The sequence below is a fragment of the Bemisia tabaci genome, chromosome 6 (genome assembly GCF_918797505.1).
Source record: "Bemisia tabaci chromosome 6, PGI_BMITA_v3".
In the NCBI taxonomy this organism is placed as follows: Eukaryota; Metazoa; Arthropoda; class Insecta; order Hemiptera; family Aleyrodidae; genus Bemisia; species Bemisia tabaci.
In genome coordinates, this window is record NC_092798.1 from 18,076,545 (window position 1) to 18,094,423 (window position 17,879).

General features: G+C 35.3%; 3 protein-coding genes across 9 annotated transcripts in view; 1 reads left to right on the top strand and 2 right to left on the bottom strand.

Annotated features, from left to right (window-relative positions):
* Positions 1-11,213, top strand: part of LOC109041256 (neprilysin-4) — a 40,694-nt gene extending 29,481 nt beyond the window's left edge. For all 6 annotated transcript variants that reach the window (XM_019057539.2, XM_019057565.2, XM_072301314.1 and 3 more), the window contains exons 13-18: positions 5,654-5,830; positions 6,568-6,733; positions 7,218-7,427; positions 8,140-8,246; positions 8,748-8,923; positions 9,405-11,213. In XM_019057539.2, the coding sequence (XP_018913084.2) occupies positions 5,654-5,830; positions 6,568-6,733; positions 7,218-7,427; positions 8,140-8,246; positions 8,748-8,923; positions 9,405-9,504 (936 nt within the window). In that variant the 3' untranslated portion in view covers positions 9,505-11,213. The remainder of the gene's footprint in view (positions 1-5,653; positions 5,831-6,567; positions 6,734-7,217; positions 7,428-8,139; positions 8,247-8,747; positions 8,924-9,404) is intronic.
* On the bottom strand, positions 544-4,474 carry Slh (sec1 family domain containing Slh). The gene has a single exon (XM_019057612.2). It carries the CDS (start codon positions 4,174-4,176, stop codon positions 2,275-2,277), a length of 1,902 nt encoding a protein of 633 aa, XP_018913157.2. The 5' UTR covers positions 4,177-4,474; the 3' UTR covers positions 544-2,274.
* A 220-nt stretch (positions 11,214-11,433) lies between the features above and the next one.
* The window catches only part of Rim2 (replication in mitochondria 2), a 37,201-nt gene continuing 30,755 nt past the window's right edge, over positions 11,434-17,879 (bottom strand). Inside the window, exons 4-8 of one of the 2 annotated variants that reach the window (XM_072301318.1) lie at positions 16,654-16,769; positions 15,749-15,971; positions 14,474-14,777; positions 13,516-13,732; positions 11,434-12,406 (exon numbers count right to left, since the gene is read on the bottom strand). In XM_072301318.1, coding sequence (XP_072157419.1) covers positions 14,539-14,777; positions 15,749-15,971; positions 16,654-16,769 — 578 coding nt within the window. In that variant the 3' untranslated portion in view covers positions 11,434-12,406; positions 13,516-13,732; positions 14,474-14,538. The remainder of the gene's footprint in view (positions 12,407-13,515; positions 13,733-14,473; positions 14,778-15,748; positions 15,972-16,653; positions 16,770-17,879) is intronic. The other variant, XM_019057637.2, reaches the window with a different exon arrangement.

A 17,879-nucleotide genomic window follows, 5' to 3' on the forward strand; every position in this document is an offset into this window, starting at 1 on the left:
TTACTCCTTAAGATATTGCTTCCGCAATTTTTCTACTAGCACTGAATCTTAGCGTCTTGAAAAAGAATTCTGGCCCAACTTAGTAACCATAACAAGATTGTGATGAATTTAAACAAAGAAAGTTTACTATCAATAAAACTAACCAAACGGATTTCAAAATTGATGTTGTCAGACTATCTTAAAACTGAGGTTTAGGAGAGGTATTTTCCAAAGTTTTAATCAGAAGGTAAGTTCAAGTTCCATTCTTATCTGTCATTTTTCCTGGTAAAATGATTGCAACCATCCCTCCTGCTTCCACATTAGTTGTAAAGTATCAGCAGGCACTTTCAAGCTTTTTGTGGACTCTCCTTGTGTTTTCTTGATGAATTTACTTTTTAGCAGTAAGCATTGAAGTAGAGTTAGTAAGTTTTGTTTGATGGTTCCAATGTTAAGCTTTTCGAATTTCTTTAGAAATTGCTTATTTGAGTAACTTTTTAGCAAGATGTGTGTGTTCGTGTGGTGGATCACCTTCCTATGATCATGAAGATACAAAAAACAAATTAATTTTGGGATAATATTTTTTACTGTAAAAAAAAATAATTTTGTTTCTTATAAAAATTAACAAAATAGTATGCATGTCGATCACAATCAATTTTTCGATTGTGGAGTGCAACTTAATGCTATGAATATAGCTTTCAAAAAGTTTTCTAGTCTAGGTTTTAACAATTTGATAGTACAAAATCTGATTTTCAAATATTTAATTTCTAAGGTACTTACACATGTAAAAATAAAAAACTTAACGTGTCTGAATTACATAGTGGGAAAGGAAAAATCCTATCTTTATTCTTATGTCACCTTTTTATCAGAATTTATGGACCCATAAGTTCCTCACTTCGGTCTTTTGTCAAGTCGATGTCAAATCTCTCGCGGGCCATCAACCCAAACTCCAGTTTTAAATCATTACATCCCTTCCAAGCTCCCTATAATTTTCTCTTTCCCACTTTAAATTAGCACATTAAAAACAAGCAAACTCCTTCACAATCGTGTCAAGGTTGTGCAAACCTTCCTCTAAATGACATGTTCAGATAGAAATTTTCTAAGATTTCTTTTCTTGTTAATGATAAAAAAAGGTGGTGGTTTTAGAATCCTTACAAATGGACAGAAAGAAGGGCGGCACAGGAAATGGTACATTTTCAAAATTTTTGATGCTTGCCTTTACCTTTAAAGCGACTTATATCTCTTTTCTCCCCATTTATGAATGAGTTTCGGCATCTCCTCTACAACCTCTTCTTTCATATTCCCTCACTGTTACAGAGAGAAGTTTCCATCCCTTTGAAAAGGTATTTTTTGCCTTGCTCATTATTATTGTTTTTAGCTTCAGTTAGTAACACAACTAGTGATATTTCAAGTAGGCATGGAAAAACTCGATATAGGAATGAAAATCCTGTAAGACAGGCAATGATTCATATTATCTCCTTCAATTGATTAAAATTTTTTTAGAGGAATTGATATTTTTACACAAAACTTATTTAATCAAAAAAGTGTACTTTAAGATTCTCATTCTCGATAATGCAACTCCTCAATTCTGCAGTAAAATAGTGCTAACAGTATGATATTTGCAAAGTATAATATCAAGTAAAGTCACAACAAAATTGAATTTCCAACAATTTTTTTTTTAAAATTCGGCATTTGTTGATTCCCTCTTTTTTTGAGAACCTCAGAGCAGAAAAGTCTGTTGGAAGGATATTTTATCTTGCAAGGCCGAATTTCAGTACACTTTTCTTTAATTTTACAATTTATTGAGTGTTTAACAAATAATTGATTTTTCCATGAATAAAATATTGGAAAGACGACAAAGGCTAGGATTTCTTTTTGAAAAGAAAAACAATTTCTGATTTTCTGATGAGTAACAATTTGACATGACAAGAGGAAAATCTATCCTCAAAACATCATTAAATGTTGAATGATTACTTTAATATGTTCCCTTCTCTTAATTGGAGATCATCACACTGTTGAAGTATTAGGTCTAATTCAGAACTATAAAAGCCCTCTCTTTCATTGAGAGTAGATGGCTTTAGCACAAGCTTGAAAGGTGCAAAATCACAGGCAAAAGACTGCAAAATGCAAGTAGTAAGTCTCCAGTGACGCTGGACCCACACTGAATCAGCAGGGATTTAATTAGAGATTCGTCTATTAATTTAGGGAAAAACTGGTAGGTAACATAAAAATTTAGAATATATTCTTAGTTTCCTTAAACTGAAGCGGGTCAAAAAAGCTGCTTCCACAATAAATGTATTAGCGCAATTCTTGTCCTAGAGTTGACAATTGTTTTAAAAACTGTTTAGCATTATCTAAAGTTGATGCCCCATATATTACTTTTTTTGAGCTACTAATACCACTGCTAGGATTTGTACTCCATTTCCCCTTAGCATAATCTATTAAGTTCTGATACTCAATATAATTCCCGCCACCAACTATGAATACGATAGCCTGAGTGAATTGTGAAAGATTAGATCTAGGTGGGTCATTTACAGGCCTAAGTTGTTTAGGATCAAAGTACCGATACTGACCGTCAGCCTCTCGACCCTCCATGATTTCATCAACGATTCTCGTTACCGGGAGATTGTGACGCTTTATGACAAGATTTTTCACTCCTTCCATCACGAATGATGACCCTTGAGAGACTAGCTTTGAAAACATACTGACAGTTTTTGTTCCACCTCCTGTGTACTGATTAGGTGCTGCAGCCATTTTTACGTAGGCTTTCCACCGTTTGATGTACATGATTGCTTCTAGCTCGCAACCTTGATCTTTGAGAGCTGAGCAGTAATGATCAAACTCAACTTCAGACATCTGAGAGTTGCAGATATAATAAATGATGAACATTCTGATTTTATCTTCACTTGTGCCGGACTCAGGATCAGTTATAATGTCCATAATTGACCGATCTAAACTAGCGCGTGACATAATCTTTTCCTCTAATTCGAACAAAGTATCCAAACGGCGAGACTTGATGGAATTCAAAACAGCAGTTGCAATAGTCGTATGAGTATCAATGAGCCGTTTCTTTTCTAGGTGTTGAGGTAGAGAACTAACAGCGGAGGTGAGTTTAGCAGTACTATCCATTACGGTGAATGCGGCTTCGTTGTCATTGTCTACACCCATTGCGGCTTTCAAGTTTTTCACTTCATCTTCTGATGCTCTCAGTTGCTCTAGTTCTTCTTGAATTGCTTCAGCCACAATAGGGAATGGACTTGCTTTATGAGCAACCCAAAAAGAGTCTGTATTGTCGAGGTGGCAGGCTTTGGCTTTACTCCGCGCCCCTCCACCAGGAGACTTGCCACTTGCTTCTTTCACAACAACTTTGTTTAACGACAGGTCAAGGACATCATGAATTAATGCTTGATAGGTCCAAGTGTGGTGAAGTGGCGTTGCCATATCTAAATTCCGATCAAGAATGATGAGCAAGGGCCGTTGAAAATTATACGCTCCGGAGACGTCTCCCAGAAAAAGGCTGTTTCTCGAATCTCTGAGATTTTCACGCAACTTCTTATCAAGTTTCTCTGCAACCATTTCAGCTGCATTTCCTTTTGGGCTTCTGATGACTGGAATCGCACTCATTGTTACAAACACCGAGAAGAGACTCTCTACAATAGTGTCCATGATTGCTTCCATTTCAGAATCCTTGATATCACCCTTGTTCATTGCATAATATGAAACTGCGCTACAGTCTTGCTGACGCAAGATGAACAGATCATCTTCTAAGGATATAAAATTCAAATACTGATCAAATACTTTGTTTATACTTGCGACACAGTTAGAGTGAAAAGCAGCAGCAGCAAGGTCCTCAAGTTTTTGTCTTGAGATGGCAGATATGAAATTTAGGTGGTACATGTCATAAATTCCATTTTGGAAGTCTTGCCTGATCCTGTCCAAGTTTTCCTCCGACGGCATACAGAAGTATATGGCTGGGACATCAGGAATAGGATCTCGATCAGAATGAAGTTGAACATATAGTGTAACACCCAATTCGCGCAGCTCCTTGACAGAAATTAAAGGTAAAATTATATCTTGTCCAAAACGGTCATAAACTAGCACTTTCCACACTGGCTCGTAAGATATGGTAGATGGCTGCGATTCATTCAAGTTCAGCATTTGCCTCAAAGCAGCTGTCTGTCTTTCCTTAATTGTGGCCATTTCAGTGAGTTAGAGTCTGACTGAGTTGTCTGAATGAGTTGAGAAAAATAGTCTGTCGGGCGTTGGACACTTACGAATCTAGAAAATAAAACTGGAGCAGGATCATCATGCAAGAGTTATTACATTCATCGTCTTATCACCGCCCAGCCGCGCACTGAGAAATTTAATTTGCCGTGTTAAAAACAGTACAATTTTTGCTTCGATTTACTTTTAGATAAAAATTTGACAGCGAAGTTCCACGTTATCAACAAGTCGAGAATGTCAACATAACCTGTAATCATTCGTCACCGGTTCCGTTGACTGATGACCTCGATCTGATGAAGTGGGTTCTGCGTTCTGCAGACTCGGTTTTTAGTGAACGTTCCGCTTTCATCTCTTTGTCTGCAGAACGAGACAGCCGCCGCTCTCACTATCAGATGAAGGGGGGAGGGTGACGAACTTTTGCCATCCCTTTGAAGAACGAAAAAAAATGGATTGTAACGAATTTTCTCTCCAAATTTTGTTGAAAAATTTGTGTGAAAAAAATCTTCAAAATTACCTTCTCGGGGCTGAAAATCTGCCTCAAATTTGGGGGGGGGGGGGGGGGGGGGGTTGCAATGCGCCCTCAAGCAAAATCTTTTCGAAAAATAGAACTTTTTGAGTCGTTTAAATTATCAAAAAAGCGGGAAGATAGATCGCAACTCAAAGTAAAATATACCTTCTCTACTCCTCTTCGTCCTTTACTTTAATCATTACATTATAAGAAAGATTGAAGATTTAATTCAGTAAGTACTTACTTTCTTTTGTACAGATGGCTAGTATTCTAGGAATATTTCCCTTTTACCGAAATTTAGTGGCAGGAAAATTTGCTTTTATGTCACTAAGAGGTGAATATCTGCTTAATTTTTTACATTGTTTTCTGTCACAAAAAACTTACTTTTGTCTTTGGAAAAATTTGACCTCATAAGTTGAGGGACCCATCCCCATGTTGGGTGCCTTTCAGTGTAATGCTTATTTAGAACATGTACTTGTAGACCACTAAAAAGACCACTTAAAATATATAAAGCTAAATTTCGGATTTCTCGACCCACCCTACTCGTCCCCCATTCTCGTGCTTTTATGATGTAGGTCCTTATCCTTTAATTTGTAAAAAGAAAATGCCTTAACGCTTTCCTCGACCCCCCCCCCCCCCTCCCATACTAGAGCATTATGTATTATATGAACGAGAAAAAAGAAAAATTGCCAGTGAATGTTTGGTGTTTCCTCTACACCTAAGCATGATAGAGGCAATGGCTATTGCGTGATTTTTTGTCGCATAATATGAGTATTATAATGTTTACAGGAAATACTGTCACAGTCATTGATTGGCAATATTGCTTGTAAAGAAATAAAGTTACATGTTTTGTGATGCAGTCGAAACTAAGTTGCTCTGCCAAAGAAAGTTTTTCCCTCAATTTTGCACTGTACTTAATATTCTGTTATTATTGTGTGATTCTAGACATTGGTTATGACGAAAGAAATTCAGCAGGCATTCCAAGAAATTCTAAATGAAACTACTTGGATTGACATAGAAACTAAAAAGCTTGCTTCGGAGAAAATTGATGCTATGATGTTGAGAATCGGATATCCTAACTTTATTCTGGATAAAGCAGAGCTCAATCATCATTACAAAGATGTAAGTTCTAATGGTGTCGGTTATTGTGAAGTAATTGAAGAGAAAAAGTCGTTTTGCTGATCATCAGATGCAGAGGTTGATTCCTTCATCTACCTACTAAGATACCTCTATTTTGTACCCACTGTTATAATTTTCAACATTGCTAATAAAACTGGCCTACCATGGGTAAACAATCTTTTCAATGAGAGGTCCTAAACTATAATTGGAAGGACAAAAGAGCTTTGCTTTTTTTTCTTTCAATTACTTACGGTTGTTGAACGGTAGGAACGCTTGTCTTGGTTTGCAATGTTGCAGACTTTCTGTCTTACTTTATTTTTTAAATAGAAAAATACTCAAAATACTCAACAATATTCCTTATAAACTTAACTGAGTTTTCTTTTCTATCTGAGGAATATTTTATGAAAATTACAAGCAAAATAGCGTTGGTTTGTTCTTGTTTGATAAAATTAAATGAAGGCAAAGATTTTGAAACACTGCTGACAAGATAGGCATGCGTTCTTTCAGTTTCATCCTCAATACTCAGCAATACTTCACAAAAATGGAAAGAAAAGAAGTAAAATCTTCTCATAAGACTGTCAGCTGGACAACAATTTTTAATGACAAATTTTTAACCTAATGCAAGACTCTCAAGAACTCGTGCCAATTTTAATATTTTACATTTTAACATTTATTTTAAATAAATAATTGTAATTTTATTTATTTTTTTAATGTCCCATCCGACATTTCTCTTCTTATAGGTGGAAATTGAATCAGATAAATATTTCGAAAACACTCTGAATATTTTACAACATTTAACGAGAGTTGAGCAATCTCATCTTGGGACTCCTGTGAATAAGTCTCAGTGGTGGAACTCAGCTCCTGCAATCGTTAATGCCTATTACAGTCGTAATAAAAATCAAATAAGTAAGTAATGTTTGTTTCGAAAAAAAAATCAGAAAAAAGAGAACAGGAAAATGAAGAATAAACAGTGAATCTGATGTTTCTGCTCAAAGCTCACAACTGCTCAATGTTTAAAACTAGGTAGGTAGGTACTCTCTGAACACGTTTTCCTGACACTGTCTTGTATTTATGTTGTACTGGGGAAAGGTCGTCAAGAGTTGTAACTTTTTCAAGTTACTTAGGATAAATTAATCAGAGTGCAAGTTGTACCATCCTGCCACTGCTAATGATCATTTTCTGGGCTTAATTTATATAAATTATCCTGATACAAGGAGCACCTATGCTTTTAACAAACAACGAATTAATAAATAATAAATTATTATCAAAGAAGAAAGATTTTCAGGTCTTCCTTTAGGTTTTTGACAACAGCTACAGACAAGTGCACATAAATCACGACAATCCTATAAATGTAAATGGTCCATAATTTTTTTGCTTTTCTCTTTCCCAGTGTTTCCTGCTGGCATTTTACAACCTCCTTTCTATCATCGACATTTCCCTAGGAGTTTGAACTACGGAGGAATTGGTGTTGTAATTGGTCATGAGATCACGCATGGTTTTGATGACAAAGGCCGTCTTTTTGATAAGAGTGGCAACCTGCATCGATGGTGGAAAGATGAAGCTATCAGTAATTTTCACGAAAAAGCGCTATGTCTGATTGGTTAGTAGCAGTTGGATTTTAGCGTTCCATTATAGAAATTAAAAATGAAGCAACAGATAAAAGATTTTGATCAACTTATTTAACGCCTTCCTCCCCCTTGTAATGCATGTGTAAGACAACCTGTTTCCTCTCCCCCTTCTTGAATTACCTAAGACTTGCCGGATCCGACCCCCAAATTTTTCAGAAATTAATGGACAGAGCTTGAAAAATAGCTAAAATAAATATTTTAAAAGGTTAAAAATTTAAAGTGGAAGGCTTATGTAAAACTAGGCTTGACTCCTCTTCTCTCTCATAAGACCCCATGAGACAAACTCAGACTCCCCCCCCCCCCCCCCCCTATTTAGTAGCTCATGTAATCCTTGAACGGTCCTAAGAGTCAAAAGCTTACCTACAGTTCACTTTGGTCAAAATTTACAATACAAATTTTACTCTAATTATTTTTTCAGATCTGAAGACACAATTTTGTAATTACTCCATGCAGAGTCAAGACATATTTGTGTACATATATGCGCTATTTATTAATCTAATCTGGAATAAAACAAAAAGAAATGTCATTCAAATTGGCCATATATCAGTTCATGCAGTAGCAACTGAAAAAACAGAAGTTTCATCTAATCTAAGAATAATAATGTTTACATTCTTTGCAGATAAATTTAATTACATGATACCTTATGCACGATATTTAATTTTATTTCATTTCACTTGTGTTTAGAACAGTACAGCAAATATGTAGTTTCCGAAGTTAGCATGCAGATAGATGGAATCAATACTCAAGGGGAAAACATTGCGGATAATGGTGGCATTAAACAAGCTTTCAGAGTAAGTAAAATTTTCTTTCAATAATTCTGCAAACCAATTTGTTCCATTTCTTTTTCCAAAGTGAACTTCTTAACTGTCCTCAAATAAGAATTCTGTTTTAACCAGTTTACTTTAACGGAACCTTCTTGTAATATTGTCTAGATGACACTCATGCATAAAAGTACATCGATGGTGAAAGTGCAAAAACATGTTTTTTTTTTCTGTGGTGTTTCAAAAATTACCGGGCTAGTTTTATTTTATCAAATTAGGACAAACTTACACCATAGCTCAAAATTTCCAAAAAATACACATTCTTTACAAAAAGGGAAAAAGTGAGGGAACTGAAAATGAGGTTGAGTCTTTTTTCACTTAAAAGTAAATTACGACAGAAAGTCTGCAGCAATGTTCACTGATTGTGAGATATGCGTTTTTGCTTTTACATAGTAAATATTCAAAGAAGTTTACATCCTCCAATGATGGGACATAATTCAGCACAATTCTTTAATTGTTATTACTGTCTAGGCTTACAAGAAATGGCTAAAAACCAACAATGGTGCTGATGAGACTTTACCAGGACTTAACGCCACAGGCCTTCAGTTATTTTTCCTGAATTTTGCACAAGTGTGGTGTGGGAATACAAGACCAGAGGCTACCAGAAATAAATTGAAAACTGCTGTACATTCGCCAGGAAGATTTCGGTAAGTATTTTTAAATACCTGTTGTGTATTAAAATGCCTGTATGGATGTATATTTTATTTTTGACTCTTCCAAAACAAAATCCTAAATTTTCTTCAGCTGGTCTAGAGACTCTTCAGGGTAGCAGCTGCTGGTCTGAAAGGTGGAGCAGATAATGACTAAAATACAATTTTTACAGAGATGGAATTTTAATGAACCAAACAGATACTATGCTGTTCGCTTGCATCTTAATCAGTGATGAAATACCAATGTGCGTGTCAGGCGATTGCCGAAATTTTACCCTAGTAAAATGGTAGCATGATCAGAGCCAGAGTAATTTTGGTGTGTGATCATCGGTTAGTTTCACTTGATATTGTCAAACATTATCACGCATGATTGAGACCAACACAACACTGTTAATTTGCACTGTAACAACTAGGAGCTTGTGTCTATATTGCAATTTTTCTCTCCTGCTTGACTTAACTATTTTATTTCTTTTTACAGGGTCATAGGTACACTATCTAACAGTAAAGATTTCTCGGAGGTGTTCAACTGTCCACTAGGATCTCCCATGAACCCAGTCAAAAAATGTTCTGTGTGGTGATAACGGAAGCATGTTCCCAGTCTCTGTCTCAATTAATCTTTTCTCCTTACTGAAAATCATTTCCTTTTTCAAATTACTGTGATATGATCCATTGAGTACCTATTCTAAAAACCGGGTTTTCTTTCAATGTTGTTAGAGAAAGTCAGACTTTAGAGGTTCTGAAAGGTTAAACAAAAGGAAAGCCTCAATTTTAGACTAAGATATTATTTTTTATAGACTCCATAAATTTATAATTTAGAATCTGGGGACAAGCAGGGCATTTTTCAGTCTTGTTGTTTCAGAATCTCTATTGCGAATTCATGTATTGGAGAAAAATTTAAGGAGTGATTTCTCCGGAATTTATCCTTTAGGATTATGAAGAATATATTCGTAAAAAATTTCCATGACACGAATGTAGTCACTTACCTTACAAAATTATAGAAGAGATTCAGAAGTGCTACAACCGAGATGTGCCCCTCTTGTAGCTAGTGCACCAATCGACCTTAATGTCAAAGCAAAAGAGCTGAAGTTGTTGATATGCAAGTCTGATTTGAGGTCTTGCACAGATTTGGAATTCAAAAAAGTAACAAAAAAGTAAGTGACTGAAGGCACTAAAAAAAAAATTATTGAAGAACCTTTCAGATACTTCAAGTTTGGTTGGAGTCCTCTGCAGGCATTTAAGGCAGTTCTAAAATCACAGGTGAAATGGAGACTCATAATAGCAAAACTTTTGAAGAATCCACTTTTGAATTTTGTCACTTGAGTGGAGGTCGGGCTTAGATACAAGAACGACAGAATCTTCAGAAAATCATCAATAAGGAGTAGAGATAGGTGTAATTTTCAAGAAAGCTTAAAGGATGTACTTTTCAAATGTACATTCACTATTTATGATAAATGCGAGACTTTGAATTCAAGGAAAGTGACAAACTTGAAGGATATTGACCTAGAAAGGTTTCATATTTTTGAGTGCTTTCAACAGTAAACTTTAATTATGATGAAACTGATGATACTTTTCTGCTCTGATTCTGCTCAGAATCATACACCTTAGGGTAACCTAGAATCAAAGCGGATACTTGCATTCCCATCTTTTGCGGAGAAGTGATAGTCCAATAAAAAAATAGACCATCCATGAAATGCAATTGACGAAAGCTCTTTAAGAAACTATCGGAGCTGGTTAGTTCATTTTCTGATTGGTCCTGGGATTTGAAGTGCACGAAGGCACGTCCATACGCAAAGTATTGGACAGATTTTGGTGGTTAATCTCTTGAAAATCTCCAGATGTAATATCCCTGAAACTTTCAAAACTCAAACATTAGAACACTAAAATGCTGATAAAACCTCTGACAATTGACTAGCGTTCAAGGAAAATCAGACTGACATCAACAGCAAAGTTCATTCAAATACAAGTGATTTTTCATGATCAGGACTAGCAGATAGTCCATTTTCAGCGATGCTACTGCCAACGTTTGTTCTAGGTTACCCTATTATACTTGACTGCCTGTTGGAGAATTTTTTAATTGTGTGTTAAAGTTGAGAACTTAGGATCTACATTTCGTATCTCCTGCATTACTAGTTTTTTAACTCAGAATATTGCAAAGAAACATTCTTCTTGAAGTAATTTTGGAGATCAGTACATACATATAAACTAATTTATTGCTATTTTGCATTGTTAAACCTCTTTTGATACATAAATTGTAAATTTCAGCTTAATATATTGCATTTCTTCTTAATTGATACTGTTACTTAATAGACTCTCATAGGCACATTTTTTTGGAAAAGCAGCCTTTTAAACATGGCAAATCCATTTCAGAAACCATTTTCTTATGCACCAATAGGTATATTTAATTGATTCCCAGCGCAACATGGTGAACTGAGCGTCCATTAAGTTTCAAGGTGGATATTTTTGTGGCCAGTTCTCAAGGAAAGTTAAATTCAACGAAACAAAACATCTTTGAACAGAATTAACATTTTTATTTCAGTTGTTTTTACAAAATATTCTTTTTCCAAGAATGACATAGTCAATCGATATTCGATTGGTTTGGAGCAATTCAACGAAGGCAACAACAGCTTCATAACTGTAAAAAATTACCTAAAAACTAATATACGGTTGAACATAATAATATGGATGCTAATGGCCGCTCTTTAAAAAACAATTTCAACAGTTTCATACTTTCTAATAGGTAAAAACTTTTTGCGAGTAATCATTAAACTCTCAACATCAAATCAGTTCAAATGCAAGAAGGAAGTCAATTATTCAAGATCTTAGGCTACTTTTTGAGAAAAAGGTCTACTAGTAATACTTAAGCCTACAACAAATCCATTAACTTCTAACAGCATTTGTGAGGATTACTGACATTCTGAATTTTAATTACAGATATCCTAAGCACCAGGTTTATGTCACAACCTTATATTTCCTTTCTGATGACAATATGAGCTCTTGGTCGGAGATCGACGCAAAATTCCTGCTAGAACATTGCTGATTCAGTCAATCAATTACATATATTTTCAACATAAATTAAATATTTGGTTCTGAGATAAAACTGGCAGTCAATGTGCGTTCCAAGTTCAGCATAAATGCTACTTATTTCCACACTTCAGGCTAATCTAATATTTTATGTATGTGCTCAATAAATTATTCAGCGGCAGACAGGAGTTATAAAAAATCAAAGAAAGTTTTGATTATGGTCTCAATTTCTATCGACAGGAAAACCCGCCATTACTTCAATAGACAGAAATTACGGTGCTTCTAGATTTTAAGAGACATGCTTCTTCGACCGCCAGATGAGGAATCTATGATAAGTCTTGATGGTGGGTTTTGATTTAACTAGTAAGGAATCTGGCAAAAGAAGCTTTATGACAACGTGAAGATGAAATAAGGATTATCGCCATCCAAGTGCCACTAGTCAGCAGGAGGTAACAGGTCCTGAAAAAAAAAAAATCCTTCGTTAAAAAATAAAATGATTGTATTATGTGAAGACAATAAAAGCCTAGTTTTAGAGAGCGGCAACCTGAATAGTTATAGGTGACTTGCCCCCTTTTGGCGCTAGATGTGCTCTCACTGAAACGAACAGATTGCTGCTTCTTCATGAATTATTTCCATCATACCTTGATACAAAATATTGTGGAAAAATGTAGAGCTCATTTACACACATTAATTAATGAGGGGACAGAATTTCAGATGGTGTGATAGGAACTTTTCTAGATCCGATAGATTCCCTCCAGATAAATGACTAAGGTTACTATTTAACAAACTTCATTTCCTGTTAATCATTACGGAGGAAAAGGTAGGATCTACGATAAGAGAAAATTGGAGCATGGAAAAAAAGATGACTGCTAACAAAATGGGAAGAAAGTGCCATGTAAATCAACTGCATAAAAGCTAGGAGGCATCCCTAATAATAATAACCAGAAGAGCTTTCAAAATGCCAGTTACGCAGTCAAATTTCCTACTGATTTTGGCTAATATTACTTGAGAACAGTAGAAAATTTAACTGATTAGCTGGTATTTTGACACTGTTCTACTTGTCATTTTCATTAGGCATACTCTGCAATATTCGATACCTAATGAGGCACTTAAAATTTAAGTTCAAAAGAGTGATGAATCATTTGATGTGAAGACGGTGCTAATATAATGGGAATGTTGAAACATCGCCACATTCAACAAAATGAAAAAGCAGTATCCTGAATTAATTCAAGGACACATATCACAGGATTGAAGGGAATGAAGTCTATTTGAATAAAAATAACCTTGATAGAATCCTATTGCATTCATGATAGTCAACTACAAATATCTCAATTTGGAACTATTGTTTTCATCAAATCAGCTTATCGATCTTTCATAGGCACGCATTCCTCTCCAACTTTGTTGGCTAAAACTATTTCGCCTCTTACAACCCTGCACAAAGCCTTAAATTAACTAGCTGCATTAAATCAAAGGTTGCCTTTCTGGCAATGCTCTCATTAAAATAAAACGTGGGGGCAATACAGAATTATTTTTACGTTTTTAAGTGGTCACAAAAATTTAGGACAGACCTCTTGTTACAGGAAAGTAACCGTGTTGGTTCAAGGTGCAGCGACATAGGTTACTGGGGAATTAATTCCGTCCCTGCCCTTTCTTTACAGTGCTCTTCCTTGTGTAATTTAATGGAATGTGTTCATTGGCACTCTGAGTTCTGCATGCCAACCAATGAGTCATTCAAATTATCCAAAGCATTCAGCTATCAGGTTCCATTTGCAGTGGATGGCATACCTGAATTGGAGAAAATTATTCACACAAAACTAAGCTTTACACGTAGTGATTCTTCCTACTGCAGCCTAATTTGGTGCACAGAAAGTCCCAACTAAGTTAAAGTCGCTCTTTGACCTAATGAAGATTTTGATAATTAGCTTTGATTTTTTATTTTGTGAGATCGACCTCAGAGCTTGAATTGTGTCTTTTTTTAAGGTAGCAAATTTCAAAATGAGTTATATGACACATGCATACATAACTAGAGGATACACAAAACACTCATAAAGGAGCAACCGTATGGGAATCTACTTAAGCCTTGTTTGATTTAGGTGAAACCTTCAGCTTTTAGAATAATACTCTCAACGATTAGCAGTTTGATAATGTTGAGCATTAGTGGCAACCACCTTGGTGATTTGAAAACTTCTGGGGTGACATGTTTCTTAGAATTTTTTCTTGCAGGGATCTACAGGTTTGTCACAAAATGACTTCGTCAGAAATTGAAACCACTTCCCAAAAATCACATGAAACATAATGCTACCAAAAACTGAATCAGAATACAAGGGTGCAAAATCTTTCAAGCTTCTAGACTTTCACGCACCCACTGGCCAGTTTTCCACATTTGCCTCATCCGCTTTTGACAAAATTTCTCACCAATTTAAAAAAGATGACCTTTTTTTTATCTTTGACTTTCTACTTATGTTTTTAAGGAGGGCACTATTGAGGAAAATGTTATGTTTTGAAAAAAGTATTGATGATACTTACATACAACTTGTCCTTGGTGAGGTGAGATTTGAGGTCAAACACTTTCCCATTTCTAGTTCGGCGTTTCATGTCTCATCTTCCTGATAGAAATTAGAGTCCTTAGCATCAAAGTAGGAAGTTAAAAAGTAAACTACTGCTTCATAGGTAGCCATCATGATTGCTGTGTTTGGTATCTGACGGATTAATTGCGTGCTTAATCCTCTGTAGAGACCTCGATGTCCTTCTTCATGATATACAGTCGCTAATGTTTGGAAGAAACTCCGATACTTTGTTCCTTCTTCACGCAATCTTGTTCTTGCAACTTCTGTAAGATTCAAAATTTGCAGCAAGTTAGTGTTTCGAAAATGTTGTACTTTGTGTAGCAAAAGAGTGAAATGCGACAGATCATTTTGATATAATAAAATGGTGGTGAAAAAAGTATAGTCTGTGTGTGACTAGTGTGAGGAAGATTTTGTAAATCCAATGAGGGTTTACTCATTTACATTTGTACTAGGCCAAAGCTAAGAAGATGTCTAGACTATGGCGATTTTTTGCAAACGCTGGCAGCAACGTAACTAAAACCAGGGCTAAGTTTCCAGCTTGCATAACAAAACGAAACGTCGCGACAACACAGCTATATCAGGGATGGTGATTATCAAGAGAAAATCGGTTTCAGTAAATTGATAGGATTTTGACAAAAAAAAAAAAAAAAACAAAAAAAAAAAAAAAAATGATAAAATTTAAAAATTGGTAGCAAAAAAAATTGATTTTCCTGAACTTCCAAACAACAGGCAAGACCTGTGAACAATTTCTAAAACCAGAAGAAATTTAACAGTAACCATAATTTCATTTTTCACAGCAAGATTTCTATGATCGAAATGGTGATAAATCCTGTCAGTGCTGTGTCTATTTTAAAAATTTGAACCAAAACTTAACTAAATTGTTTGCCAGATTGAACCACTCACTAGCTTGAAAAATCGATTCCGATTTGAAATCGACCCTGGAAAATCGATACGATTCTTAATTACTTTTTCAAATAAATTGACGTATCAAAAAAATCAATTTCAAATTACCAACCCTAGGACATAATAGTCACTGTTGTTCTCAATTGTATTACGTTTTTGTCGCAAGAGTATTATTATTTAGTGTAACTACTCAATTAACACGGGATTAATATCATAATTATTGGCCAAATAAAGGAGGAAGTATAAGTTTTTAACTACTGATCTAACGAAAGCACCATTTCGCTTATTCACTCATTGAAATATCAAAAAAATAAAAACAATTTATACATACCATGAGGATAAGCAATGCAAGATGCTACAGTCTTTGAAACACCACCAGCTACCATAAATTCAAGAAAATCTTGAGATGACTTGGAATCATTGTCTGATGTGGAACTGGCCATCCTTCGTGCGTTTAGTTTAGCTTTAATTGATTCATATATCACAAAATGTACTACGGTTTCTGATATTCCGAAATAAGAGGCAGTAATACCTTTGTAAAATCCTCTGATACCCTGCCAAAAACAATCAAACAATCAATGAAAGAGAATTAATTCAAATTTAAAAATTCAACTCCTTCCTAATGACCTATGGTGGGAGAGCAGATCTGTCATGCTAAGGAAAACATCGTACAAGCCTTCAGAGGTTGCCAAATTTCCCCAAGATAAAAAAAAAATTTTCAGGTGAATCCATGAATATTTTCCTTCCAATTAATAATAATTGATTGAGTTGCATGAGAATTATGATTGCATTAATAAGTTCTAATATTTGTAATTTGTAAGAAATTTTTGATTGATTTAGGGAATAACGGATATCGCAGATAAATGAATTGGGTGACACTTCTGTGCCTCTGGGAAAAATGGATTTTAGGTTAAAAAATTGCATGAAAGCTCAAAATACAAATTAACTGCGAACTAAACACCGAGGCAAAACAATGAGTTTCCAAGTTCCATTTCTTCACAAAATAAATCCTTAAAGAAGTATAACTTGGAATAACTAATGATCAATTGTTTTAAAAGTAACTTAAGTGATTCTTTAATCCTTACTCCTGTCACTTTAGCCGCAATAACCCTATGAGTAAAAATGAGGAGAGCAGGTATTCGATGAGAATATTTAAAATAAAGAGGCGTCCGCAAGTGCACGTGTCAAGTTTCAAAAATAAGCAGTAAAACTTAATAAATACAAAATTGTAAATACCTGGGTTTTATATATCCTTTGAATACATTCACTGGCAGTTAAATTCTTGTTATGATGTAACTGTAGTCTTGTCTTCACAAACCAAATTGGATTTGTAGCAGTTGCTGCTGTGAATCCTGTAACAAATAATGATTGAGAAACAATGATTAGAACATTTCATAGAGAGTTGAACATTATTCTCTGAGCAACTAATCAGCGATTGAAAAAATGAAAGAATCACATTACACTGAACATTCAGTATTCATTGATTGTATAAAACTTTGGAAGGAAAAAAAAGAAAAAGAAAAAAAAAAAAATAATAAACCACAAGCGCCCATTTTTGTTGGGAGGAAACGTCTCTACTGGCATTTTTTGAAAAAGTTCTCCAAAAAATTAAATTGGAATCAAAATTTGCAGGTTTTTCAGAAAATTTTTATTATATCATTAGAATGGCCACCACCAAGCAGTCATACAGCTTTTCCCCTTAGCAAAACAACTAATTTCCGGAACTTAATTCCATATTATCTTTCCTCTGAAAAAAAGTGAGGTAGGAAAAGTCGAGTGGAAAGAAAGAAAAAACCCCCTTTTGAAACAGCTTCTGAATCTGAAATTGATAAAGAGGGGATTTTAAGGGAGTTACAGGCCCTAATGATACGTCGCCACTTCCTTCCCCAGTGATTCCTTCTACAAAGGCTCATGCTATTTTCAAAATCAACTCTTAAAGAGGGACGAAAAGGGAGCATACATACATACATACATACATAAAAGTCGTTCCTAAAACGCACTCTGGCGTTCTGCGACACCCAAACACAACATGTGCCTATTTTCCTAAAGGTTATCGGGCAACTGACAATGCAACATCTTTTCGTCAACGCCCTGCTGTCATCCCTTCATGGGACGTCCCCGTCGCTTTTTCCCAGGTGGTACCTGATCCAAAACTTGTTTGGGCAACCTCTCCTCCGACATAGTTTGCAAAGGGGAAAATTAATAAAGGAACAATACACCCAACTTTCAGCCACTTTGATGGAGGGTTTGTTTGTTTATTTTCCGAGCATGAGTGGTTGATCCCCGAGTGGGTGGCTCGTGGATCGATGTATGAATATGCCTTATCTAAAAACAAGCTCCTGTCATAGGCGTGGCACAACTGGTGCAATTTTTTCGCGGGCTGAGACGGAATCGCTCGCTCATTTTTCTCCCTCTACCTCTTATCAACTGGAGCTCGCAATTAATAACTCCGCTGCGTAAAA

Bases quoted from the DNA above. Each gene is read 5' to 3' on its own strand.
- Slh (XM_019057612.2), bottom strand. From the start codon at position 4,176: ATGGCCACAATTAAGGAAAGACAGACAGCTGCTTTGAGGCAAATGCTG.